Source organism: Oncorhynchus keta, chromosome 30 (genome assembly GCF_023373465.1).
Source record: "Oncorhynchus keta strain PuntledgeMale-10-30-2019 chromosome 30, Oket_V2, whole genome shotgun sequence".
Lineage (NCBI taxonomy): Eukaryota > Metazoa > Chordata > Actinopteri > Salmoniformes > Salmonidae > Oncorhynchus > Oncorhynchus keta.
In genome coordinates this window covers 30,927,714-30,955,317 of record NC_068450.1, presented here as the reverse complement: position 1 = coordinate 30,955,317, position 27,604 = coordinate 30,927,714, and the positions used below count along the sequence as shown (strand labels likewise).

Sequence of the window (27,604 nt, the reverse complement as noted above, 5' to 3'; positions counted from 1 at the left end):
CTTGGCCAGCTCTACCGCTATCTCTCTCAGAATGACCTTCTTGATCCAAACCAGTCAGGTTTCAAGACTAGTCATTCAACTGAGACTGCTCTTCTCTGTATCACGGAGGCGCTCCGCACTGCTAAAGCTAACTCTCTCTCCTCTGCTCTCATCCTTCTAGACCTATCGGCTGCCTTCGATACTGTGAACCATCAGATCCTCCTCTCCACCCTCTCCGAGTTGGGCATCTCCGGCGCGGCCCACGCTTGATTCGTCCTACCTGACAGGTCGCTCCTACCAGGTGGCGTGGCGAGAATCTGTCTCCTCACCACGCGCTCTCACCACTGGTGTCCCCCAGGGCTCTGTTCTAGGCCCTCTCTTATTCTCGCTATACACCAAGTCACTTGGCTCTGTCATAACCTCACATGGTCTCTCCTATCATTGCTATGCAGACGACACACAATTAATCTTCTCCTTTCCCCCTTCTGATGACCAGGTGGCGAATCGCATCTCTGCATGTCTGGCAGACATATCAGTGTGGATGACGGATCACCACCTCAAGCTGAACCTCAGCAAGACGGAGCTCCTCTTCCTCCCGGGAAGGACTGCCCGTTCCATGATCTCGCCATCACGGTTGACAACTCCATTGTGTCCTCCTCCCAGAGCGCTAAGAACCTTGGCGTGATCCTGGACAACACCCTGACGTTCTCAACTAACATCAAGGCGGTGTCCCGTTCCTGTAGGTTCATGCTCTACAACATCCGCAGAGTACGACCCTGCCTCACACAGGAAGCGGCGCAGGTCCTAATCCAGGCACTTGTCATCTCCCGTCTTGATTACTGCAACTCGCTGTTGGCTGGGCTCCCTGCCTGTGCCATTAAACCCCTACAACTCATCCAGAACGCCGCAGCCCGTCTGGTGTTCAACCTTCCCAAGTTCTCTCACGTCACCCCGCTCCTCCGCTCTCTCCACTGGCTTCCAGCTGAAGCTCGCATCCGCTACAAGACCATGGTGCTCGCCACGGAGCTGTGAGGGGAACGGCACCTCAGTACCTCCAGGCTCTGATCAGGCCCTACACCCAAACAAGGGCACTGCGTTCATCCACCTCTGGCCTGCTCGCCTCCCTACCACTGAGGAAGTACAGTTCCCGCTCAGCCCAGTCAAAACTGTTCGCTGCTCTGGCCCCCAATGGTGGAACAAACTCCCTCACGACGCCAGGACAGCGGAGTCAATCACCACCTTCCGGAGACACCTGAAACCCCACCTCTTCAAGGAATACCTAGGATAGGGTAAGTAAGGGTAGGTAATCCTTCTCCCCTCCCCCAACAAGATTTAGATGCAAGTGGCTGTTCCACTGGTTGTCATAAGGTGTATGCACCAATTTGTAAGTCGCTCTGGATAAGAGCGTCTGCTAAATGACTTAAATGTAAATGTAATGTAAAAATGTTGACTCCAATGCTTCCCACAGTTGTGTCAAGTTTGCTGGAGGACAATTCTTGATACACACAGGAAACTGTTGAGCGTGAAGAACCCTCCATCATTGCAGTTCTTGACACAAACTGGCACCTACTACCATACCCTGTTCAAAAGCACTTCTATATTGTATCTTGCACATTCACCCTCTGAATGGCACACAAACACAATACAGGTCTCAATTTTCTCAAGGCTTAAAAATATGTATTTAACCTGTCTCCTCCCCTCCATCTAAGTGACATCAATAAGGGATCACAGCTTCTTTAACCTGTCTCCTCCCCTCCATCTAAGTGACGTCAATAAGGGATCACAGCTTCTTTAACCTGTCTCCTCCCCTCCATCTAAGTGACATCAATAAGGGATCACAGCTTCTTTAACCTGTCTCCTCCCCCTCCATCTAAGTGACATCAATAAGGGATCATAGCTTCTTTAACCTGTCTCCTCCCCTCCATCTAAGTGACGTCAATAAGGGATCACAGCTTCTTTAACCTGTCTCCTCCCCTCCATCTAAGTGACATCAATAAGGGATCACAGCTTCTTTAACCTGTCTCCTCCCCTCCATCTAAGTGACATCAATAAGGGATCACAGCTTCTTTAACCTGTCTCCTCCCCTCCATCTAAGTGACATCAATAAGGGATCATAGCTTATTTAACCTGTCTCCTCTCCCTCCATCTAAGTGACATCAATAAGGGATCATAGCTTCTTTAACCCGTCTCCTCTCCCTCCATCTAAGTGACATCAATAAGGGATCATAGCTTCTTTAACCTGTCTCCTCTCCCTCCATCTAAGTGACATCAATAAGGGATCATAGCTTCTTTAACCTGTCTCCTCTCCCTCCATCTAAGTGACATCAATAAGGGATCATAGCTTCTTTAACCTGTCTCCTCTCCCTCCATCTAAGTGACATCAATAAGGGATCATAGCTTCTTTAACCTGTCTCCTCCCCTCCATCTAAGTGACATCAATAAGGGATCACAGCTTCTTTAACCTGTCTCCTCCCCTCCATCTAAGTGACATCAATAAGGGATCATAGCTTATTTAACCTGTCTCCTCTCCCTCCATCTAAGTGACATCAATAAGGGATCATAGCTTCTTTAACCTGTCTCCTCTCCCTCCATCTAAGTGACATCAATAAGGGATCATAGCTTCTTTAACCCGTCTCCTCTCCCTCCATCTAAGTGACATCAATAAGGGATCATAGCTTCTTTAACCTGTCTCCTCTCCCTCCATCTAAGTGACATCAATAAGGGATCATAGCTTCTTTAACCTGTCTCCTCTCCCTCCATCTAAGTGACATCAATAAGGGATCATAGCTTCTTTAACCTGTCTCCTCTCCCTCCATCTAAGTGACATCAATAAGGGATCATAGCTTATTTCACCTGGATTCACCTGGTCAGTCTATGTCATGGAAAGATCAGGTGTTCTTAATGTTTTGTACACACACACACACACGTACGTACAGGTTGTCAGGGTGTTCCAGGATGCAGATGGCCGAGAGCAGTTTGACCACATCCACCATCATGTGAGGGACCCGGGGGTTGATGGCTCGGACCAGCAGAGGGATGCCCTCGGCAGACGTCAACATGGCCTTCAGACCATACTTGTTGTTCATGAAGGCTTTGAGACAGCGCACAATCTCGTGTTGACACTTCACACCCATATTCCTATACGACAGGAAAGGTGAAGGTGCATTACTGCATGGGCAAGGGTTGACATACGAAACAGGGGACTAGCACATCGACTGCAGAAGGCCACGGCGTACGAGGGTGTGGATATCTTACGGGTACTCATCCTTCTCCTCTTGGATCTTCCTCATGATGTTGAGCAGCAGAGCCAGGCCCTCGTCTCCAAAGTTCTGCACCCAGCTGACAGGGTTGTTGTTGAGGGAGACACGGAGAGACTCCAGACAGCCCAGGAGCTGTGTGTCTCTGGGCTCCATCCTCAACTCCTGGATGTACATCATGGCTGACCTGGAACACTCCTTCTGGCTCTGACCCTATCACCCCCGTGGTATTGGTACATTGGGCATAGAGAGGACAGGTTACCGCTGTCCTAAGTCTACTGCTATACGGATGTTATCCCAGTAACACAGCTTTTGTTACTCACAGCTTTGGATGTGTGGAGGTACTGGGAAACCATCTCTCGTTTGATGGAGATGTCTTTCGCCCGCAGAGGCCGCTGCTTCTCGTCATTCAGGTTCATATCCACCTGGGGGTCGTAGAGTGAGCATCCCACAACAACCTACAGTTCACACACGCTTGGTCCACACTCATACACATCCTTATCCTTTCTCTCTCTCACCAGCCTCTACCGAGTCAGTATCTCCATGTTTAACCCTCTCTCTCACCAGCATCTCTGTGTTTAACCCTCTCTCTCACCAGCATCTCTGTGTTTAACCCTCTCTCTCACCAGCATCTCTGTGTTTAACCCTCTCTCTCACCAGCCTCTACCGAGTCAGTATCTCTGTGTTTAACCCTCTCTCTCACCAGCATCTCTGCGTTTAACCCTCTCTCTCACCAGTAGCTCTGTGTTTAACCCTCTCTCTCACCAGCCTCTACCGAGTCAGTATCTCTGTGTTTAACCCTCTCTCTCACCAGCATCTCTGTGTTTAACCCTCTCTCTCACCAGCATCTCTGTGTTTAACCCTCTCTCTCACCAGCATCTCTGTGTTTAACCCTCTCTCGCCAGCATCTCTGTGTTTAACCCTCTTTCTCACCAGCATCTCTGTGTTTACCCCTCTCTCTCACCAGTATCTCTGTGTTTACCCCTCTCTCTCACCAGCATCTCTGTGTTTAACCCTCTCTCTCACCAGCATCTCTGTGTTTAACCCTCTCTCTCACCAGCATCTCTATTTAACCCTCTCTCTCACCAGCATCTCTGTGTTTAACCCTCTCTCTCACCAGCATCTCTGTGTTTAACCCTCTCTCTCACCAGCATCTCTGTGTTTAACCCTCTCTCTCACCAGCATCTCTATTTAACCCTCTCTCTCACCAGCATCTCTATTTAACCCTCTCTCTCACCAGCATCTCTGTGTTTAACCCTCTCTCTCACCAGCATCTGTTCGAAGAGTTCCAGAACGTATTCGTCAGGGTGGTCGTGCAGCATGGCCTCCTGGGCAGGCACCTCGTAGTGGGCAGTGCTGGAGTGGCGCTGTGCAGGAGCATGAGGCTTCTCCTTGTCTTTCTTCATCCTCATACTGGTGAAACGCTCCAACTGCAGGGGGTCAAATGCCAGGGGTCAGAGGTCACGCAGGGTCATATTAGGGTAATTCCAGATCAACCTGACCTCTTGGATTGGAGAGGTCAGGGCAAGGTCAGAGTTGATTTGGGATTGGGCATCAGACTCCAGTGGATGTTCAGACATCATGGACGACTAAACATCACTCTGAAACACCTTGGCTGGAGCTGACAGAGAGCTCCATTCATGTGTGAACAAGATGAAACAGGATCAGTACAGCACTTTGAGATATCAGCTGATGTACGAAGGGCTATATAAATCAAATTTGATTTGATTTTGATTTGATCAGAGTGAAATCATGAACATCCCAGTTTCCTCCAAACAGATGACAAGGTAATCTGATCCTCCATCTCATTCTAGTGTACAGAGTACAACACTAATTATTGTACAGAGTACAACACTAATTATTGTACAGAGTACAACACTAATTATTGCACAGAATAAAACACTAATTATTGCCTGTGTAGCTGCTGTTAGTGTGAAGATGACAGCGCAGGGACACCAGAGCACTGGTAAGTAGCTGCACAATGACACAGGAGCTGTGTGAAGCATGGATGATGACCCATTAAGGTTAGGGACGTGCTATGTTCACAAACACAGGTAGCTGGCAAGCCATTTGCAAGAGCTAATCATACCCAATTACTAAAATAATATCTTAGTAACCCCCCCCCTCCCCCCAAACGCAATTGTGCATTGCCCTATGGGACTCCCAAAAACCAGCCTGGATTCGAACCAGGGACTGTAGTGGGGATATTATGGGGTGTTAGTGTTGGAGGGGCAGGGGGTTGGAAGTTGGCTACAGGGTAGGGTGAGATGAGATGCAACCAAGAATCAGATCACTGAGATAATGTTGGATCCACACAACCTACCTCATCAGGAAACAGCCGTTTGATATTCTGTACAGAGGGGAGTGGGGGAAGGATGGGAGGATGAGGGAAAGACAGATAGGAGGAGGAGAAAGAAATGGGGAGATCAAACAGGAGAAAAGAGGGACAATGAGGTAGATGGGGAGAAAACGGGAGGGAGAGATGAAAGGATGAATTAGGATTAGGCTGGATAATCTCTACGAGGTCATTATTAAGCATTGATCACAGGAGCAGAGGGGAATGTAGGCTACAGATAGATCACAATCACTCTACAAGATCACTTCAGTAAGAACTGACTGTTACACATCACACTGGATCAATATACAACATGTATATGTAGATTAGCTCACTAATTCCTCTGGTATCAAGTTATGGATCATCTGAAACTTTCTAACAGACAGGGATTGATATTGTAAGATTCCAGATTTTATGGCAGAAACACAATACATTTGCACCTGCACATTTTTGCCACAAGGTGGCAGGCTACACCAATTAATGTCCTGGTGATGGCAGCATCTCACGTGTTACCACTGTCCAACACCAGGGGGTGCTGAAGATTACACAGACACACAAAAAAAAGAAAGCTTTTGGTAAAGTTGCCCACTTCCAGCACAGTTGAAAAATATGTCATTTAGAAATCAAAACTGGATGGTCTTCAGAAATAAATGAGAGGGGTTGAGGGTAGGTGAAGGATGGGACAAAAAAATATTGCAAAATACTGTATACAGAGACTTATCCCGAAGCCACTCCTGCATCGTCTTGGCTGTGTGCTTAGGATTGTCCTGTTGGAAGGTGAACCTTCGCCCCAGTCTGAGGTCTTGAGCACTCTGGAGCAGGTTTTCATCAAGGGTCTCGCTCTACTTTGCGCCATTCATCTTTACCTCGATCCTGACTAGTCTCCCTGCCACTGAAGAAGACCCCCCCACAAGTTAGGGTTGGGATACAAAAGATAGCCCTATTTGGTAAAATACCAAGGACATATTATGGCGAGAACAGCTCTAACAGCAAAGAGCAACGACAGTCCGTCATTGCTTTAAACATGAAGGTCAGTCAGTACGGAACATTTCAGGAAGTTTCTTCAAGTGCAGTCGCAAAAACCATCAAGCGCCATGATGAAACTGGCTCTCATGAGGACCGCCACAGGAAAGGAAGACCCAGAGCTAACTCTGCTGCAGAGGATACATTCATTCGAGAGTTACCAGCCTCAGAAATTGCAGCCCAAATAAATGTTTCACAGAGCTCAAGTAACAGATATCTCAACATCAACTGTTCAGAAGAGACTGCATGAATCAGGCATTGGTCGAATTGCTGCAAAGAAACCAATATTAAAGGGCCACCAATAAGAAAAAGAGACGGGTGGAAATCAGTCCTTTGGTCTAATGAGTCCAAATTAGAGATTTTTGGTTCCAACCGCTGTGTCTTTGTGAGATGAAGAGTAGGTGGAAGGATGATCTCTGCATGTGTGGTTCCCACCGTGAAGCATGGAGGAGGTGGTGTGATGGTGTGGGGTTACTTGCTGGTATTTAGAATAGAGGTTGACCGATTATGATTTTTCAACGCCGATACCAAAAAAGCCTATCCCGATTAAATTGGCCGTTTTTAAAAATATTTATTTGTCATTTGTAAAGACAATAACAACAATAATGAATGAACACATATTTTAACTTAATATAATACATTTTTAAAAATCTATTTAGACTCAAATAAAATAATGAAACATGTTGAATTTGGTTTAAATAATGCAAAAACAGTGTTGGAGAAGAAAGTAAAAAGTGCAATATTTGCCATGTAAAAAGCTAACGTTTAAGTTCCTTGCTCAGAACATGACAACATATGAAAGCTGGTGGTTCATTTTAACATGAGTCTTCAATATTCCCAGGTAAGACGTTTTAGGTTGTAGTTATTATAGGAATCATAGGACAATTTCTCTCTATACCATTTGTATTTCATATACTTTTGACTATTGGATGTTCTTATAGGCACTTAAGTATTGCCAGTGTAACAGTATAGCTTCCATCCCTCTCCTCGCCGCTAAGCAGCGTTACCCTCGAACTAGCTTTACCCATGCAGAGCAAGGGGAACAACTACTCCAAGTCTCAGAGCGAGTGACGTTTGAAACACTATTAGTGCGAGCTTACTAGCTAGCCATTTCACATCGGTTACACCAGCCTCATCTCGGGAGTTGATATGCTTGAAGCATTGCGAAGAGCTATTGGCAAATCGCACGCAAGTGCTGTTTGAATGAATGCGTACGAGCCTGCAATGAACGCAAGAGAAGTGACACAATTTCGCCTGGTTAATATTGCCTGCTAACCTGGAGGTCTTTTAGCTAAATATGCAGGTTTAAAAATATATACTTCTGTATATTGATTTTAAGAAAGGCATTGGTGTTTATGGTTAGGTACACGTTGGAGCAACGACAGTCCTTTTCACGAATGTGCACCGCATCGATTAAATGCAACGCAGGACACACTAGATACACTAGTAATATCAACCATGTGTAGTTAACTAGTGATTATGATTGATTGTTTTTTATAAGATAAGTTTAATGCTAGCTAGCAACTTACCTTGGCTTCTTACTGCATTCGCATAAGAGGCAGGCTCCTCGTGAGGCAGGTGGTTAGAGCGTTGAACTAGTTAACAGTAAATTTGAATCCCCGAGCTGACAAGGTAAAAATCTGCCGTTCTGCCCCTGAACAAGGCGGTTAACCCACTGCTCCTAGGCCGTCATTTAAAATATGAATGTGTTCTTAACTGACTTGCCTCATTAAATAAAGTTGTAAAAAATATATATTTCATAATAATCAAAAAATAATAACCTTTTTTAAATAAATAAATAAAAAATTGGCATCCAAAAATACTAATTAATCGGTCACAGACACAGCAAACCTTCTTGCCACAGCTCGCATTGATGTCCCATCCTGGAGGAGCTGCACTACCTGAGCCACTTGTGTTGGTTGTAGACTCAGTCTCATGCTACCACTAGAGTGAAAGCACCACCTGCAATCAAAACATCAGCCAGGAAGCATAGGAACTGAGAAGTGGTCACCACCTGCAGAACCACTCCTTTATTGGGGGTGTCTTTCTAATTGCCTATCATTTCCACCTGTTGTCTATTACATTTGCACAACAGCATGTGAATTTTATTGTCAATCTGTGTTGTTTCCTAAGTGGACAGTTTGATTTCACAGAAGTGTGATTGACTTGGAGTTACATTGTGTTGTTTAAGTGTTCCATTTATTTTTTTGAGCAGTGTGTAAATAAATACATAAAATAAATGCAAAAAAATATTATATATATATGAGATTGGAAATGATGCATGTAAATACATTGATGGTAGTCATAATCTACTCACTTCCTAAGATGCATTTCTCAAGATATCAGCATCTATATGGTAGGCCTAATACTCCATTGGAATAAGCCACAAATTCCAATCTCTATAACTGTGCTTCCAAACATCTATCAAATCTATCAAATATATCAAATATCTATCAAATATATCTATATTATCCCAGAGACCAATTATTTTAGTTCTGGTTCACAGCAAATGATAAGTCAAAGTACAGTAATATACATTCCACATATACTCCAGCATCTGGAGCCAATTAGCACCCAGCCAGAGACTGGGGGTCAGTGGTCACAGAACACACACTGACCATCACAACCCTCCTCCACGGTTTTATAGTCATCCATCTGGAGAAGACACTTACAGAGGAACACACACACACACACACACACACACACACACACACACACACACACACACACACACACACACACACACACTTGCTCTCACTTTAGTTTCTTTCACATGTTTCAGTGATCCTCTCTCTCTTCAACAGAAAAAGGTTACATTAGCCTACCCATTCTCTCTCTCACTTCCCTCCTCTCTCAAATGGTATGCAGACAAGGTCGGACGGACACACACAGGACTGGTGTGAGCGGTTGTGAATATTTGATGGATTCCACACAAATTCAGTTTGAGAGAGCTGCTCATTAGTCAATAGTCAGATAAAAACAGTTAGCCTTAATCCCAGCATGGAGTGTGTCCTTACAGCACACTATCCCTCCATCCCATTCTCTCCTCCCAGTCTCTCCCTCTCTCCTGAGCCACCCAGCTGATTGGACCTGGGCTAGAGTGACAGGGGAGTCTTTTGTTGATGACTTTCTCTCTCACATTGAGATTGGCTGGGATGGCTGAGACCAAATACAAAAACCCTCATCATAGACCTAAATGGCTGTGTCTGCAGCTAGACTGAATAGGAATCACCCTGTGTTGTGTTGTGTCTGTAACCTTCTGTTTCTACGGTATTGGGCTGACATTAGCTTGTGCCCGTAAGGAGTGTTCAGTCTCCATGTCTGCTATTTCTTACAGGGTTCATACACATCTTGACAGATGGAATTTTATGATTTTTCCGTGACTTAACTTTTAAATGTAACTACATGTAATCTAGGTAATCCTCTAAAGTAATTATTTATCGTGAGAGGACAGTCAACAATTAATAATGCTGCATACTCCAAGAAAGGTTAAAATCTCACCTTTCTGCTAAAAAATAGTTATAAAGTGCTGAGGTGTAGTCACTTGAGGATACAAGCTCAAGTACATTGTACAAATATGATGTGAAAATTAATTGTGTTTTATGACATAGTTCCTATTCAACAAAACTGTACGGATAACATATATAGAATAATCTAAATGATAAAGCCGCTAACTACAACATTTCACCTTCCTTATAACTGTAAAATACATGTGTATGTTTAGTGTTAGAGAAAATTATTTTTCTAATATATATTTTCAAAAAGTCTAAACACCTGCCCCTACCATTGTGAAAGTCACACAGAGTTCTGGCTTGGCTCCTGAACTAATGACACCAGAACCAAACCGGACGCCTGGCGTCATGCACAAATAGATTTTGTGCCCACACCAAACACGATCACGACACGCAGGTTGAAATATCAAAACAAACTCAACCAATTATATTAATTTGGGGACAGGTCGAAAAGCATTAAACATTTACGCCAATTTAGCTACCTGGCGAATTTGTCTTATTTAGCTGGCTTGTTGTTGCTAGCTAATTTGTCCTGGGATATAAACGTTGAGTTGTTATTTTACCTGAAATGCACAAGGTCCTCTACTCCAACAATTAATCCACACATAAAATCGCAGACACTCGTTGGCAAGCAGTGTGGGTGCAATGATTGAATAACATGTATTTATTTTGCAATGCAATACGTTCGGTTTGTGTAGAGTGTTAGGAACTCCTTTCATCTCATATTAATCACAGAAAGTGTTTTTGTTCAAAATCAATGAATTATGTTAGATTATAAATCCATTTCTGAATGTGTTATATTGACTAAACCAACCTGTCCTGTCCTAAGATGTAAGGATCGCTGGTATGTGCTTTGTCAACGGCTGTGACGTAGGGTTCAGCCAGGAGATGGACAGTTGAACAACACATTTAGAAAGTTAAGAGCGAACATCCCAGCTTCAAGTGGTTTCACATTTCACATCTACATCACACAGGCTCAAAAAATATACTTCTATGTCCGTGGGAACCAGTGTGATCGCAAGCCCTTTTAATCTACGGTGTCCACAGATTGATTTAAGTGAAAATGTCAGTCAGAACCAGTACCAGAACCAAGCAGGTCCCCTAAACAGGGATTTACATTGAAGGTGTTTTAACATTTCCATGACTCACAATGGGCGGCGTCTCCATATACATATAAAAAGTATGAGGAATGTGATCGACCAATTAGAATATCTGTATAAAACAAAATGGCCAACCCTCAGTCTGGAGAGCTATCGGCTGTGCAGGATTTTGAACCAGCCCTGCTCAGAGCCAGTTCATCAAGGTCCGGTTGAGCAGCTCATTTCTAAAATGTGGTTTGTTTGAGGGGGAGAGGAGTAAAAGCCTGCACACACATTAGCTCTCCTGGAAGATGGCCACCCTTCATGAAAAACATTGCAACCAAATAATTTGCCTTTTTAAATAATTTGCTCATTCAATGTTTCAAAGATTAAATGGCCATGGTAGGTTTTATTTATCTGAAGCAAGGCCACACAATTCCTTTAGGAAACGTACCTTTTCTAGTTTAGTCATGCTTATCTTGGAAGTGTTTACTTTGCAGGCTGACTAGCATCTATGGAATTGCAATGTCCATGCATTGGATGCCCAAAACAAGTTGAAGCCACTTAATACAAAAGAAAGGCTACATCTAATATTATTTTCCTAAAATTGATGTTCACGATTCACTAATTATTATTTTGATTCATATGATTAGATTCATTGCCATGGAAACAACTACCAATTAATTCTATGGCAAAATGAATCTAATTTCATCCAAATCTACAGTGGCCACAGATTGATTTAAGTGTAAATGTCAGTCAGAACCAGTACCAGAACTACCAACTAATTCAATGGCAAAACTAATCATTAATTTCATCAAAAACAATAGTTTAAAGTTGACTAGAGAGTTAACTAGCTAGGTGACAAGATACTGTACGTTTTGAACTGACTACCTAGTCGGTTCTCTATTAAATTTCATAGGCAAGGCCTACCAGCTGTTGCAATGTCCGACTGTCTCAGAGACGCTCAAGTGTCATTCCGATCCTGGCCGATATTTGTATTTGATTGATGAGATGTTTAAAAACTGTGCCTAAATAAATGACAACCGAAATAATTAAATTAATTTCAATGACTTGTCCAAAACTTGTCCAGGCATGAAAAACACCATTTTAAAATTCCATGACCTTTCCAGGATTTCCATGACCGTACAAACCCTGTTCTTATCGGGACCTTGTGGCTTACACATTTCAAAGGAATGGAGTGGGAGTCGCCCAGCCTCCCTCAAAACACACACACCATTACTTTGCCATGTTTTAAGATGCCACAGCCCTGTTATCAAATCTCTACATGTTATCACAAGAGAACACCGTATGTTGGCATCACCGTAAAACACATTTCAAACACACTCGTGTGAACTGTGAACACATACAGACACGTACACAAACCGACTGCACATTGTTGTAGATAACATAGATGCTATCACACAGGGAGGAGCAGCACTGGCTCAAAAGGGTAAATAGTAAGCAGGGATTACGTTGAAATATGTCCCCTACAGCCAGTGTCCTAGCCTAGTTGTCGCCAAGCTTAAAGAGGCACCATCACACGGGCATGAAAGTTGCTCTGATCTGATGTAGGCCTAGATCAGCATTTCCCATCCAGGGGTACTAGGATGACCCACAGGGTGTAGTAGAACCATGAGACCATAGGCTTACTGGTTAAAAAGTATCAAACCAGGAGGTAGTTCAGGGCTACTCTGTGCAGAGCACAATGTACCGTGGTGGTACAGTAACCCAAAAGGGTTGGGAACCACTGGCCTAGAAGTCTCAAAAATACAGTGACTCCATATGCCCTGGTCATATGCCCGGGCCCTGGTCAATAGTGCACTAGAAAGAGAATGGGGTGCCATTGGGGAAGCAGACAGAGCTGGTAATGAGACGGCTTGTCCTACTATAGTACACATTGCCCTCTAGTTATGTTCTGATACAGTCGCTGAGGATGTTTACAAGCACACTAATAATTGGATATTACACTGATATTAAACTATGGCAGTAGGCCGAGTATGGAAATAGTCACATTTACATGACACCGACAGATGTTTCACCAAGTTGGCTCAGGGATTTTAACCAGAGATCAAGCACATGCCGATTAAAACACCTGGTTTTCTGAGCAATCTTTCAAATGATCAGGACATGTAAACAGCTTAAATTGGCAGTCCAGTGGGTTATTAGTGCATGTGTCAGCATTGGTAAAAACTGAAGTCAGTTTTCACATATCTGAACTCAGAATGAAATAGGTTTCCCCACAATAACATGGTCGCGGTGGTAGTGTTCATTCTGATTGGTGATTTAAATCCCATCAGGAAGCCCGATTTCAGATGTGTCCCTGGAAACAGGATTATTAGGAAAATTATTATTCTTGCAAAGCATGTAAACGTTTTAAACTAGAGGTCGACCGATTATGATTTTTCAACCGATTATTGGAGGGCCATAAAAGCCGATGCCGATAAATCGTCCGATTTTGATTTTATTTGTAATAATGACAATTACGACAATACTGAATTAACACTTATTTTAACTTAATATAAGCTGGTGGTTCCTTTTAGCACGAGTCTTCAATATTCCCAGGTAAGAAGTTTTAGGTTCTAGTTATTATAGGTATTATAGGACTATTTCTCTCTCTACCATTTGTATTTCATTAACCTTTAACTATTGGATGTTCTGATAGGCACTTTAGTATTGCCAGTGTAACAGTATAGCTTCCGTCCCTCTCCTCGCTCCTTCCTGGGCTCGAACCAGCAACACAACGACAATTAGCGCACGCTAATATGCTAGCCATTTAACTTCGGTTACACGAGCCTCATCTCGGGAGTTGATAGGCTTGAAGTCATAAACAGCGCAATGCTTGACGCACAACGAAGAACTACTGGCAAAACACACAAAAGTGCTGTTTGAATTCATGTTTACGCGCCTGCTTCTGCCTACCACCACTCAGTCAGATACTTGTATGCTCAGTCAGATTATATGCAACGCAGGACACGCTAGATAATATCATCAACCATGTGTAGTTAACTAGTGATTATGATTGATTGTTTTTTTATAAGTTTAATGCTAGCTAGCAACTTACCTTGGCTTACTGCATTCACGTAACTCCTTGTGGAGTGCAACGAGAGAGAGGCAGGTCATTATTGCGTTGGACTAGTTAAGGTTGCAAGACTGGATCCCCTGAGCTGACAAGGTGAAAATCTGTCATTCTGCCCCTGAACAAGGCAGTTAACCCACTGTTCCTAGGCAGTCATTGAAAATAATAATGTGTTCTTAACTGACTTGCCTAGTTAAATAAAGATTAAATAAAGGTGTAAAAAATTATACATAATAATAATAATAATCCTCGCCCAAAAATACCGATTTCCGATTGTTATGAAAACTTTAAAAATCGGACCAAATTAAAATCGGCCATTCCGATTAATCGGTCGACCTCTATTTTAAACCATCATATTAATCTGACAATCCACAGTCATCGTATTATTGTGTGCATGTAACCACGCTCAGTGTGTTGACGAGGCTAATTGGTAGTCGCCACTTGCAGTGAACACTGATCTGATCGGCCTCTACTCTACAGGGCCGTTTCCTCTTACACTGACATGACACACACCCACAAAAACATACGTGCAACTATTGTTAATTAAACCAGCCGATGCCAAATTGGTGCCATTTGACCCACGAGGCCAGAAACATCAGCCACAGAAAAAGGAACTCAGGGTAATCAGACAGGAAACAGTGTATTTTTGTATATATCTGAGCGCGAAAGAGTACAAAAGTAAAAATAAATATTGAGAGACAGACAGAGACGTAGCCTTCACCCTGGCAGGCAGGCACTCAGGACCTCAGCCTAACTGAGTAAAGAGAAAGAGATGAGACAAACAGGGCACCAGTCTGCGTTCCTCAGGAGACCTTCACTAAACGTACAGGAACATCACAAATATGCGCGCAAGAAGAAAAAAAAACACACAAAAACAAAGTCTAAAAATCACAGGCACTCAACGAGTTCCCAAAGGACCATGGGTAAACAAAGGCAGAAAGAATCACAGAACTTGGTGCTTGTGGTTAAGAACATTATGGAGTCAGTCAGCCTCTCCTAGCGCTGTCACTAGTAATGCACAGCTCCACTCACCATATCAGCCAGAACTACAAGACAAGTGTGTGTGTGTGTGTGTGTGTGTGTGTGTGTGTGTGTGTGTGTGTGTGTGTGTGTGTGTGTGTGTGTGTGTGTGTGTGTGTGTGTGTGTGTGTGTGTGTGTAAGAGAGCTGTGATAAATAGAATGAGAGAAAGAGAGCAAGTAAGAGAAAGCTAGAGCGAGAGCTCGAGAGAGCAAGGGAGAGAGAGAGAGCGCTAGAGGGAGAGCTAGAGAGAGAGCGCTAGAGGGAGAGCTAGAGAGAGCAAGGTAGAGAGAGAGAAAGCTAGAGCGAGAGCTCGAGAGAGCAAGGGAGAGAGAGCTAGAGGGAGAGAGAGAGAGAGAGCTAGAGGGAGAGAGAGAGAGAGAGCTAGAGGGAGAGAGAGAGAGCTAGAGGGAGAGAGAGAGAGCTAGAGGGAGAGAGAGAGAGATAGAAAATGAGACAGCACACAGACATTCAGTTTGATATTGATTTTACAGCCAGTGTTGGTCAGAGGCAACCTTTTTCATAGTATAGTAATGCCACAATGATTTGAGTGAATTGACCCAACTTACATGCCTAAGTAAATAACACCTTCAATTCATTAACAACCACATTATTTTCCTCATGATCTCATTCTCATTCACTCTTTCCCTCTCTCTCTCCCTCCCCTGGACAGGACTATTTTGAGATCCTTTCTGTAGCCAGAACATAAAACAGCAGTGATGTCATGGGAAAACTAGTGCTGGTTAGATACTTATTTAACCCTATTTATAGTAACAGAGAAGGACAAACTGGCTCTCGGAGAGAGTGAGAGAGACCGATGGAATGGTGGATAAAGCAGGAGATTGTGTGTGTATTGTAATCTACACTGACTGTTGATATGGGTGCTTACAGGGTTGCCATGGCTCCCTAGGTGGAAGCTGTGCTCTGCTGAGTGATGATGTCACGGGATGGGGTTCTGTGGCAGGCCTGTGTTACCATGACAACGTCTCCTGTTTACAGGTTCAACAGGAAGTCATACTGACATTGAAAACCTTAAGTACAGGCCTCCCGAGTGGCACAGCGGTCTAAGATGCTGACCAGACAGTCGGCGTGCACCATCGTGCGCACGTTGACTTTGTCCCCCCCACACCAGATGCGACCAGGAAACGCAAGTTGAAATATCAAAACTTGGAACCAACTGAATTAATTTGGGGACAGTTCGAAAAGCATTAAACATTTATGGCAATTTAGCTAGCTGGCGAATGTCTTATTTAGCTGGCTTGCTGTTGCTAGCTAATTTGTCCTGGGATATAAACACTGAGTTATTTTACCTTAAATGCACAAGGTCCTCTACTCCGACAATTAATCCACACAAAACGGTCAACTGAATTGTTTCTAGTCATCTATCCTCCTTCAGGGTTCTTCTTCATTGGACTATATATGGCGATTGACAACCAACTTTAAAGGTACATTAACACCACCGACTGAATTGTGGACCTCAGTTCATCTTTCAATAACCCACGTGGGTATATGCTCCTAAAAACCAATGAGGAGATGGGAGAGGCAGAACTTGCAGCGCATTAAGCATCACAAATAATAAGTTATATTTTAGCACCTGGCTACACAGACACTGGTTGACGCGCTGCGCGAGCAGTGTGGGTGCAATGACTGAATAACATGTAGAGATGTATTTTGCAGCGCTCGTGCATGCGAGCGGTGTGGTAGGCATGTAAGGCACTGCACCGCAGTGCTTGGGGCGCCACTACAGACCCGGATTATATCCCGGGCTGTGTCGCAGCCGTCTGTGACCAGGAGACCAATGAGGCGGTACAAAATTATCCCCGCGCAGTCCGGGTTATGGGAGGGTTTTGTCCCATCGCGATCTAGCGATTCCTGTGGCGGGCCGGGCGTGTGCACGCTGACACGGTCGCTAGTTGTACAGTGTTTCCTCTGACACATTGGTGCGGCTGGCTTCCAGGTTAAGCGAGCAGTGTGTCAAGAAGCAGCGCGGCTTGGCAGGGTCGCGGTTCGGAGGGCGCATGGCTCTCGACCTTCGCCTCCAGAGCGTATGGGAGTTGCAGCGATAGGACAAGACTTACGACCAATAGCATATCATAAAAGTGGGGAGAAAAGGGGTATTTCTTTGTAAACTGTTTTACCTCAGCATCCCTACAGTGGGAAAACTATCTAGGAAAACAAGCAGCTTTCCTACAACACATACACCTCTGTCAAACACCCCTCAGATGACCCCAGAGGAACTTTCTTACCAGAGACTCAGTACACAAATAGAAAATAACCCTGACCCCCAAGGAGACAGTACAGGTGTATCAAAGCTGGGACCGAAACATCGATAAACAGCTTCTATCTCCAGACCATCAGACTGTTAAACAAATCAAAATAAAATATCATTTTATTTGTCACATACACATGGTTAGCAGATGTTAATGCGAGTGTAGCGAAATGCTTGTGCTTCTCGTTCCGACAATGCAGTAATAACCAACAAGTAATCTAACTAACAATTCCAAAACGACTATCTTATACACACAAGTGTAAAGGGATAAAGAATATGTACATAAAGATATATGAATGAGTGATGGTACAGAGCGGCATAGGCAAGATGCAGTAGATGGTATCGAGTACAATATATACATATGAGCTGAGTATGTAAACAAAGTGGCATAGTTTAAAGTGGCTAGTGATACATGTATTACATAAAGATGCAGTAGATGATATAGAGTACAGTATATACGTATACATATGAGATGAATAATGTAGGGTATGTAAACATTATATTAAGTAGCATTGTTTAAAGTGGCTAGTGATATATTTTACATCAATTCCCATCAATTCTCATTATTAAAGTGGCTGGAGTTGAGTCAGTGTCAATGACAGTGTGTTGGCAGCAGCCACTCAATGTTAGTGGTGGCTGTTTAACAGTCGGATGGCTTTGAGATAGAAGCTGTTTTTCAGTCTCTCGGTCCCAGCTTTGATGCACCTGTACTGACCTCTCCTTCTGGATGATAGCGGGGTGAACAGGCAGTGGCTCGGGTGGTAGTTGTCCTTGATGATCTTTATGGCCTTCCTGTGACATCGGGTGGTGTAGGTGTCCTGGAGGGCAGGTCATTTGCCCCGGTGATGCGTTGTGCAGACCTCACTACCCTCTGGAGAGTCACCACTAGCCGCCCTCCGCCCAGTACGATGCCCTGAACCTTAGTCACTGTTTATATCCAGCTACCACCCAGCCCTCTACCCTGCACCTTAAAAGACTTTGCCCTATGTCCATAGAGTCAGTGAACACTGGTCACTTGAATAATGTTTACATACTGTTTAACCCACTTTATATGTATATACTGTATTCTAATCATGGCTCATCCTATATAACTACTGCTGTACGCATCGTTTCAATTCATATACTGTCCTTACACACCATTTGCCCTCAGAACAGCCTCAATTCGTCGGGGCATGAACTCTACAAGGTGTCAAAAGTGTTCCACAGGGATGCTGGCCCATGTTACATTTACATTTACATTTAAGTAATTTAGCAGACGCTCTTATCCAGAGCGACTTACAAATTGGTGCATTCACCTCATGACATCCAGTGGAACAGCCACTTTACAATAGTGCATCTAAATCTTTTAAGGGGGTGAGAAGGATTACTTTATCCTATCCTAGGTATTCCTCAAAGAGGTGGGGTTTCAGGTGTCTCCGGAGGGTGGTGATTGACTCCGCTGTCCTGGCGTCGTGAGGAGTTTGTTCCACCATTGGGGAGCCAGAGCAGCGAACAGTTTTGACTGGGCTGAGCGGGAACTGACTTCCTCAGTGGTAGGGAGGCGAGCAGGCCAGAGGTGGATGAACGCAGTGCCCTTGTTAGGGTGTAGGGCCTGATCAGAGCCTGGAGGTCCTGAGGTGCCGTTCCCCTCACAGCTCCGTAGGCAAGCACCATGTTGACTCCAATGCTTCCCACAGTATTGTCAAGTTGGCTGGAGGACAATTCTTGATACACACAGGAAACTGTTGAGTGTGAAAACCCCTGCATCATTGCAGTTCTTGACACAAACTGGCACCTACTACCATACCCTGTTCAAAAGCACTTCTATATTGTATCTTGCACATTCACCCTCTGAATGGCACACAAACACAATCCAGGTCTCAATTTTCTCAAGGCTTAAAAATATGTATTTAACCTGTCTCCTCCCCTCCATCTGCACTGATTGAAGTGGATTTAACAAGTGACATCAATAAGGGATCATAGCTTCTTTAACCTGTCTCCTCCCCTCCATCTAAGTGACATCAATAAGGGATCATAGCTTCTTTAACCTGTCTCCTCCCCTCCATCTAAGTGACATCAATAAGGGATCACAGCTTCTTTAACCTGTCTCCTCCCCTCCATCTAAGTGACATCAATAAGGGATCATAGCTTATTTAACCTGTCTCCTCTCCCTCCATCTAAGTGACATCAATAAGGGATCATAGCTTCTTTAACCTGTCTCCTCCCCTCCATCTAAGTGACATCAATAAGGGATCATAGCTTTTAACCTGCTTCCCTCCATCTAAGTGACATCAATAAGGGATCATAGCTTCTTTAACCTGTCTCCTCCCCTCCATCTAAGTGACATCAATAAGGGATCATAGCTTCTTTAACCTGTCTCCTCCCCTCCATCTAAGTGACATCAATAAGGGATCATAGCTTATTTAACCTGTCTCCTCTCCCTCCATCTAAGTGACATCAATAAGGGATCATAGCTTCTTTAACCCGTCTCCTCCCCTCCATCTAAGTGACATCAATAAGGGATCATAGCTTCTTTAACCTGTCTCCTCCCCTCCATCTAAGTGACATCAATAAGGGATCATAGCTTATTTAACCTGTCTCCTCTCCCTCCATCTAAGTGACATCAATAAGGGATCATAGCTTCTTTAACCTGTCTCCTCCCCTCCATCTAAGTGACATCAATAAGGGATCATAGCTTCTTTAACCTGTCTCCTCCCCCTCCATCTAAGTGACATCAATAAGGGATCATAGCTTCTTTAACCTGTCTCCTCCCCTCCATCTAAGTGACATCAATAAGGGATCACAGCTTCTTTAACCTGTCTCCTCCCCTCCATCTAAGTGACATCAATAAGGGATCATAGCTTCTTTAACCTGTCTCCTCCCCTCCATCTAAGTGACATCAATAAGGGATCACAGCTTCTTTAACCTGTCTCCTCCCCTCCATCTAAGTGACATCAATAAGGGATCACAGCTTCTTTAACCTGTCTCCTCCCCTCCATCTAAGTGACATCAATAAGGGATCACAGCTTCTTTAACCTGTCTCCTCCCCTCCATCTAAGTGACATCAATAAGGGATCATAGCTTCTTTAACCTGTCTCCTCCCCTCCATCTAAGTGACATCAATAAGGGATCATAGCTTCTTTAACCTGTCTCCTCCCCTCCATCTAAGTGACATCAATAAGGGATCATAGCTTCTTTAACCTGTCTCCTCCCCTCCATCTAAGTGACATCAATAAGGGATCATAGCTTCTTTAACCTGTCTCCTCCCCTCCATCTAAGTGACATCAATAAGGGATCACAGCTTCTTTAACCTGTCTCCTCCCCTCCATCTAAGTGACATCAATAAGGGATCATAGCTTCTTTAACCTGTCTCCTCCCCTCCATCTAAGTGACATCAATAAGGGATCATAGCTTCTTTAACCTGTCTCCTCCCCTCCATCTAAGTGACATCAATAAGGGATCATAGCTTCTTTAACCTGTCTCCTCCCCTCCATCTAAGTGACATCAATAAGGGATCATAGCTTCTTTAACCTGTCTCCTCCCTCCATCTAAGTGACATCAATAAGGGATCATAGCTTCTTTAACCTGTCTCCTCCCCTCCATCTAAGTGACATCAATAAGGGATCATAGCTTCTTTAACCTGTCTCCTCCCCTCCATCTAAGTGACATCAATAAGGGATCATAGCTTCTTTAACCTGTCTCCTCCCCTCCATCTAAGTGACATCAATAAGGGATCATAGCTTCTTTAACCTGTCTCCTCTCCCTCCATCTAAGTGACATCAATAAGGGATCATAGCTTCTTTAACCTGTCTCCTCCCCTCCATCTAAGTGACATCAATAAGGGATCACAGCTTCTTTAACCTGTCTCCTCCCCTCCATCTAAGTGACATCAATAAGGGATCACAGCTTCTTTAACCTGTCTCCTCTCCCTCCATCTAAGTGACGTCAATAAGGGATCATAGCTTTCACCTGATCAGTTGATGTCATGGAAAGCGCAGGTCTTCTTAATGTTGTTTACTCAGTCTATATTCCAGACAATTGCTGGTTCAGAAATGTCTCCATTTCATTGTTTTTATCTTGTGTATTTTGTATTGTTAGGTAGTATTACTGTTGGAAACACAAGCATTTTGCTGCACCTGCGATAAGATCTGCAAATCTGTGTACACAACATTGAGGTCAAAGCCCATTTCCTCACTGTGCATTTCAGACACTCACACCTGGTTATAGTTTCCAACTATAAAGTGGGAAGTGGATTCATCATTAGGTTGACCACAGACAGTATGTGACAAAACCTGTCATAATGTGTGGTGTCCAACTGTCCATGAAAGTGGTGTGTGTGTGTGTGTGTGTGTGTGCCGTGTGTCTTTCAGGCAGGGAGGTGGTTAGGCCGAAGTGTGTTACGTTTGCTCTTTTGTCCCTAAGAAACACGACTGTTGACACGCGGTCAAACACTCAGAGAGAAACTCAAAGATGTGAGAAAAACAGAGACAAGAATAAAACTAATACATCACAAACCCAAAATACAATCATTCACACTACAAACACTGACAGAGAGAGAGCACAATAATTCACACGAGAGACAAGAATCATTCACACTACAAACACTGACAGAGAGACCACAATGCTTCACACTACACTACTAACAGAGAGAGAGAGAGCATAAACAACCTAACCTTAACCTAACACAACTAGTTTGGTTGCTACAACACAACACTGAAACCCAGCACTGACATCATCAACTTACCTTCTACTCCAACTAATCCTGGTAACCTGGGAAACCAGAGATGAAGCTATACTGTAAGAACTAGAAGTCGACTGATTAATCAGAATGGCCAATTTCAAGTTTTTTTTATACCTTTATTTAACTAGGCAAGTCAGTTAAGAACACATTCTTATTTTCAATGACGGCCTAGGAACGGTGGGTTAACTGACTCGTTCAGGGGCAGAACGACAGATTGTCACCTTGTCAGCTCGGGGGATCCAATCTTGCAACCTTACAGTTAACTGGTCCAATGCTCTAACCATTGCACTCTACGAGTAGCCTGCCTGTTACGCAAATGCAGTAGAACCAAGGTAAATTGCTAGCAAGCATTAAACTTCTTATAAAAAAACAATCAATCATAAACACTAGTTATAACTACTGATCCAGTTTAGCAGGCAATATTAAAAATCAAATAAAATTGTATTTGTCACATACACATGGTTATTAACCAGGGGAAATAGTGTCATTTCTCTTGCGTTCATTGCACGCAGAGTCAGGGTATATGCAACAGTTCGGGCAGCCTGGCTCTTTGCAAACTAATTTGCCAGAATTTTACGTAATTATGACATAAGTTGAAGGCTGTGCAATGTCACAAGAATATTTAGACTTAGGGATGCCACCCATTAGATAAAATACCGAACGGTTCTATATTTCACTGAAATAAACATTTTGTTTTCGAAATGATAGTTTTCAGATTCGATCATATTAATGACCTACGGCTCGTATTTCTGTGTGTTATTATGTTATAATTAAGTCTGATATGATAGAGCAGTCTGACTGAGCAGCAGCAGGCCAGTCATTCATTCAAACAGCACTTTCGTGCATTTTGCCAGCAGTTCTTCGCAAGCACAGCGCTGTTTATGCCTATCAGCCTAATGGCTGGTGTAACCAATGTGAAATGGCTAGCTAGTTAGCTGGGTGCGCGCTAATAGCGTTTCAAACATCACTCGCTCTGAGACTTGGAGTAGTTATTCCCCTTGCTCTGCAAGGGCCGCGGCTTTTGTGGAGCGATGGGTAACGATGCTTTGAGGGTGGCTGTTGTCGATGTGTTCCTGGTTTGAGCCCAGGTAGGGGCAAGGAGGGGGACGGAAGCTATACTGTTACACTGGCAATACTATAGTGCCTATAAGAACATCCAATAGTCAAAGGTATATGAAATACCAATTGTATAGAGAGAATACTATAAATACTATAACTACAACCCAAAACCTCTTACCTTGGAATATTGAAGTCTCATGTTACATGAGAACCGATATGTTCTGAGCAAGGAACTTAAACGTTAGCTTTTTTACATGCCACATATTTTACATGGCACATATTACTTTCTTCTCCAACACTTAGTGCAAAAACAATCTAAACCAAATTAAACATGTTTATTTATTTGAGGCTAAATTGAATGTATTGATGTATTATATTAAGTTCAAATAAGTGTTCATTCAGTATTGTGGTAACTGTCATTATTACAAATAAAAATAAAAATAAATGTCAAAAAGGTATTTTTTTTATATATTTTATTTTATTTATTTATTTATTCTTATTTTTTATTTTTTATTTATTTATTATTATTATTATTTTTTATTTATTTTTTTTTTTTTTTTTTTTTTTTTTTTTTTATAAATCGGCCGATCTATCGGTATCTGTTTTTTTTTTGGTCCTCCAATAATCGGTATCGGCGTTGAAAAAGTACTACACTAACGTATCAAGAATATTATTGGGGCGGCAGGGTAGACTAGTGGTTAGAGCGTTGGACTGGTAACCGAAACGTTGCAAGTTCGAATCCCCGAGCTGACAAGGTACAAATCTGTCGTTCTGCCCCAGGCAGTTAACCCACTGTTCCTTGAAAATAAGAATTTGTACTTAACTGACTTGCCTGGTAAAATTAAAATCACAATATAATTTGTTGGCTGTACCTGCACCTAAACTCCAGTATCTTTCCTTCAGAGCTCTTTCTCCATCTTGTTATATAGGGAGACTGTTTGTTTTCAGCACTTTATTTCCATGACTGATCAACACTTGTTTTCTCATGGTTCTCTTGTCCCTCTGCAGCAGATATATGGTGAGCAATATGTTTGGAACATGGAATGACAATAAATAAATTAAATCACTGTATCGAATCACAATACACATCGCATTGGGACCTAAGTATCGTGATAATACCGTATCATGTGGTCCCTGGCAATTCCCAGCCCAAACACACACACACACACACACACACACACACACACACAAGCAGCACAGCACCCGGGATTCCATCTCAGCTCTGCATTGAAGAAGCAGACGCTCTGACATACCATCAACACCTCGTCAAAGCCTGTGGCCTATGGGCATTTCCATGTAAAAGGACCCATGTTCATGGGAGCAAATCAAATTGGGTGTCAAATGAAGGCTAAAAGTCAATATTTTGGGGAAATGAAGGCATAGATACATTTGAAACATTTGGCATAAGGCTTTGATTTCTGGATAAACAGATAGAAAATGAGTCTTATAAAACATCTACCAGAAAAAGTCTTCATTTATCCTGCCAACTAATATCAACACATATTCAGAAGTTGTTTACCCTCCAAGTTTAAAATATTGCCTTGTGCCTTGTAATTCTTTACCAAAACACACATTTCTTTGATACCAAAAAAAATGAGAACGAACAAGTAAATCAATCGTAGACCTACCAATTAGTTACTGACGTCACTGATATCAATTTTGTTAATGAATTAAAGTGATTCAATCGATTTACCCCCCCCTCAAAAAAAAACTAAATAAAGAATTACTTCAATTCAATTACTGCAATTGAACTGGCTACAATGGGAAATCGTAGTTGTCACAGAACAGTTGGGTCAACTGCTACGGTCTTCCCTTCCACTGGCATACTGTTATGTTCAACTCATAACTGTTTAATTTGTCTTGGTTGTCTTTTGGTCAAGTGTTAAAACAGTCCGAGTCTGGACAATCCCTCCTTTGCCAGTTAATGTCACTTCTCCCAGCTCTTACTGACACCTAGCCATGAGCCCTTTCTTTCCATTCAGTGTAACCAGCATTCTGAGCTCAGTCCACCCTGGCCTAGACAGACTGGACCATATCTTAATCTACACACAAAAGTATGTAGACACCCCTTCAAATTTGTGGATTCGCCAATTTCAGCCACACCTGTTGCTGAAAGGTGTACAAAATCAAACACACCTCCATGCAATCTCCATAGACAAACATCAGCAGTAGAATGGCCTTACTGAAGAGCTCAGTGACTTCCAACGTAGCATTGTCATACGATGCCACCTCACCAACAAGTCAGTTTGTCAAATGTCTGCCCTGCTAGAGCTGCCCCGGTCAACTGCAAGTGCTGTTATTGTGAAGTGTAAACGTCTAGGAGCCACAACGGCTCAGCCGTGAAGTGGTAGGCCACAAGCTCGCAGAACAGGAACACTGAGTGCTGAAGCAAGTAAAAATCAAATGTCTTCGGTTGGAACACTCACTACCCATTTCAAAACTGCCTCTGGAAGCAACGTCAGCACAATAACTGTTCGTCGAGAGCTTCATGAAATGGGTTTCCATGGCCGAGCAGCCGTAAACAAGCCTAAGGTCACCATGCGCAATGCCAAACGTCAGCTTGAGTGGTGTAAAGCTCACCGCCATTGGAAACGCCTTCTCTAGAGTGATGGATCACGCTTAACTATCTGGTGGTCTGACGGACAAATCTGGGTTTGGCCGATGCCAGGAGAACGTCGCCTGCACAAATGCATAGCGCCAACTGTAAAGTTTGGTGGAGGATAAATAATGGTCTGGGGCAATGAAGGGAAATCTTAATGTTACAGCATACAATGACATTCTAGACAATTCTTTACTTCAGTTTGGGGAAGGCCCTTTCCTGTTTTTGCATGGCAATGCCCCCGTGCACAAAGCGAGGTCCATACAGAAATGGTTTGTCAAGATCGGTGTGGAAGATCTTGACTGGCCTGCACAGAGCCCTGACCTCAACCCCATCTAACACCTTTGGGATGAATTGGAACGCCGACTGCGAGCCAGACCTAATCACCCAACATCAGTGCCCGACCTCACTAACGCTCATGGCTGAATGGAAGTCCCGCAGCAATGTTCCAACATCTAGTGGAAAGCATTCGCCAAAGAGTGGAGGCTGTTACAGCAGCAAAGGGGGGGGGGGGGACCAACTCCATATTGATGCCCATGATTTTGGAATGAGATGGTGGATGATCAGGAGTCCACATACTTTTACGTAGTGAAAATCATAGAAGTATGTTTCACAAGTTTGGATAGCAGAGTACAATACAGTAGAGTAAAGAGAAGTATAGTAATGTACTTAACTCTGCTGTGTTGAGCTGTGATGTCCAAACATAGGAGGACATTCATAGTATAGATCAGACAGGGACCCATGCTGTTACCGTAACTCCCCTACCAGATGTAATTCCATTTCACTTACTGTAGCTCAATAACCTAAATATACCAAACAAAAATACAAATGCAGCATGTAAAGTGCTGGTCCCATGTTTCATGAGCAGAAATAAAAGATCCCAGAAATGTTCCACACGCACAGAAAGCTTATTTCACAAAAACATTGCACATCCCTGAGTGAGCATTTCTCTTTTGCCAAGACAATCCATCCACCTCACAGCTGTGGCATATCAAGGAGCTGATTAAACAGCATGATCATTATACAGGTGCACCTTGTGCTGGGGACAAGAAAATGGCACTCTAAAAATGTGCAGTTGTAAGACAATGCCACATAGGTCTATGTTTTGAGAGTGTGTGGAATTGGCATGCCGACAGCAGGAATGTCCACCAGAGCTGTTGCCAGATAATTTAATTTTAATTTCTCTACCATAAACTGCCTCCAATTGCATTTTATCGTGGCAATTTGAGTGCTCAGATTTATCGTGATGAGATCCAGAGGCCCATCGTCGTGCCATTCATCCTCCGCCATCACCTCATGTTTCAGCATGATAACGGACGGCCCCATGTCGCAAGGATCTGTACACAATTCCTGGAAGCTGAAAATGTCCCAGTTTTTCCATGGCCTGCATACTCACCAGACATGTCACCTATTGAGCACGTTTGGGGTGCTCTGGATCAAGGTATGCGTGTCCCAGTTCTCGCCAATATCCAGCAACTTCACACAGCCATTGAAGTTGAGTGGGCCAACATTCCATAGGCAACAATCAACAGCCTGATCAACTCTATATGAAAGAGATGCGTCTCGCTGCATGAGGCAAATGGTGGTCACCCCAGATACTGACTGGTTTTCTGATCCACGGCCATACTTTTTTTAAGGTATCTGTGACCAACAGATGCATATATGTATTCCCAATAA

General features: G+C 43.4%; 1 protein-coding gene and 1 long non-coding RNA gene across 10 annotated transcripts in view; both read right to left on the bottom strand.

Annotated features, from left to right (window-relative positions):
• LOC118380287 (protein diaphanous homolog 1-like) overlaps positions 1-27,604 on the bottom strand; it is a 75,864-nt gene that overhangs the window by 38,995 nt on the left and 9,265 nt on the right. The window contains exons 2-6 of the mRNA XM_052487004.1: positions 5,560-5,586; positions 4,505-4,666; positions 3,560-3,661; positions 3,235-3,449; positions 2,914-3,117 (exon numbers count right to left, since the gene is read on the bottom strand). Of these exons, the coding sequence (XP_052342964.1) occupies positions 2,914-3,117; positions 3,235-3,449; positions 3,560-3,661; positions 4,505-4,666; positions 5,560-5,586 (710 nt within the window). The remainder of the gene's footprint in view (positions 1-2,913; positions 3,118-3,234; positions 3,450-3,559; positions 3,662-4,504; positions 4,667-5,559; positions 5,587-27,604) is intronic.
• On the bottom strand, positions 19,297-21,312 carry LOC127913981 (uncharacterized). 9 transcript variants are annotated; one of them, XR_008087493.1, is made up of 5 exons: positions 21,114-21,312; positions 20,840-21,059; positions 20,565-20,784; positions 20,290-20,399; positions 19,297-19,521 (listed from the first exon to the last, which is right to left on the bottom strand). It is a non-coding gene; the product is annotated as an uncharacterized LOC127913981 (long non-coding RNA). The 9 variants fall into 9 exon arrangements; XR_008087497.1 differs by having other exon boundaries at positions 20,290-20,454; positions 20,675-20,784; XR_008087495.1 differs by having other exon boundaries at positions 20,290-20,454; positions 20,620-21,059.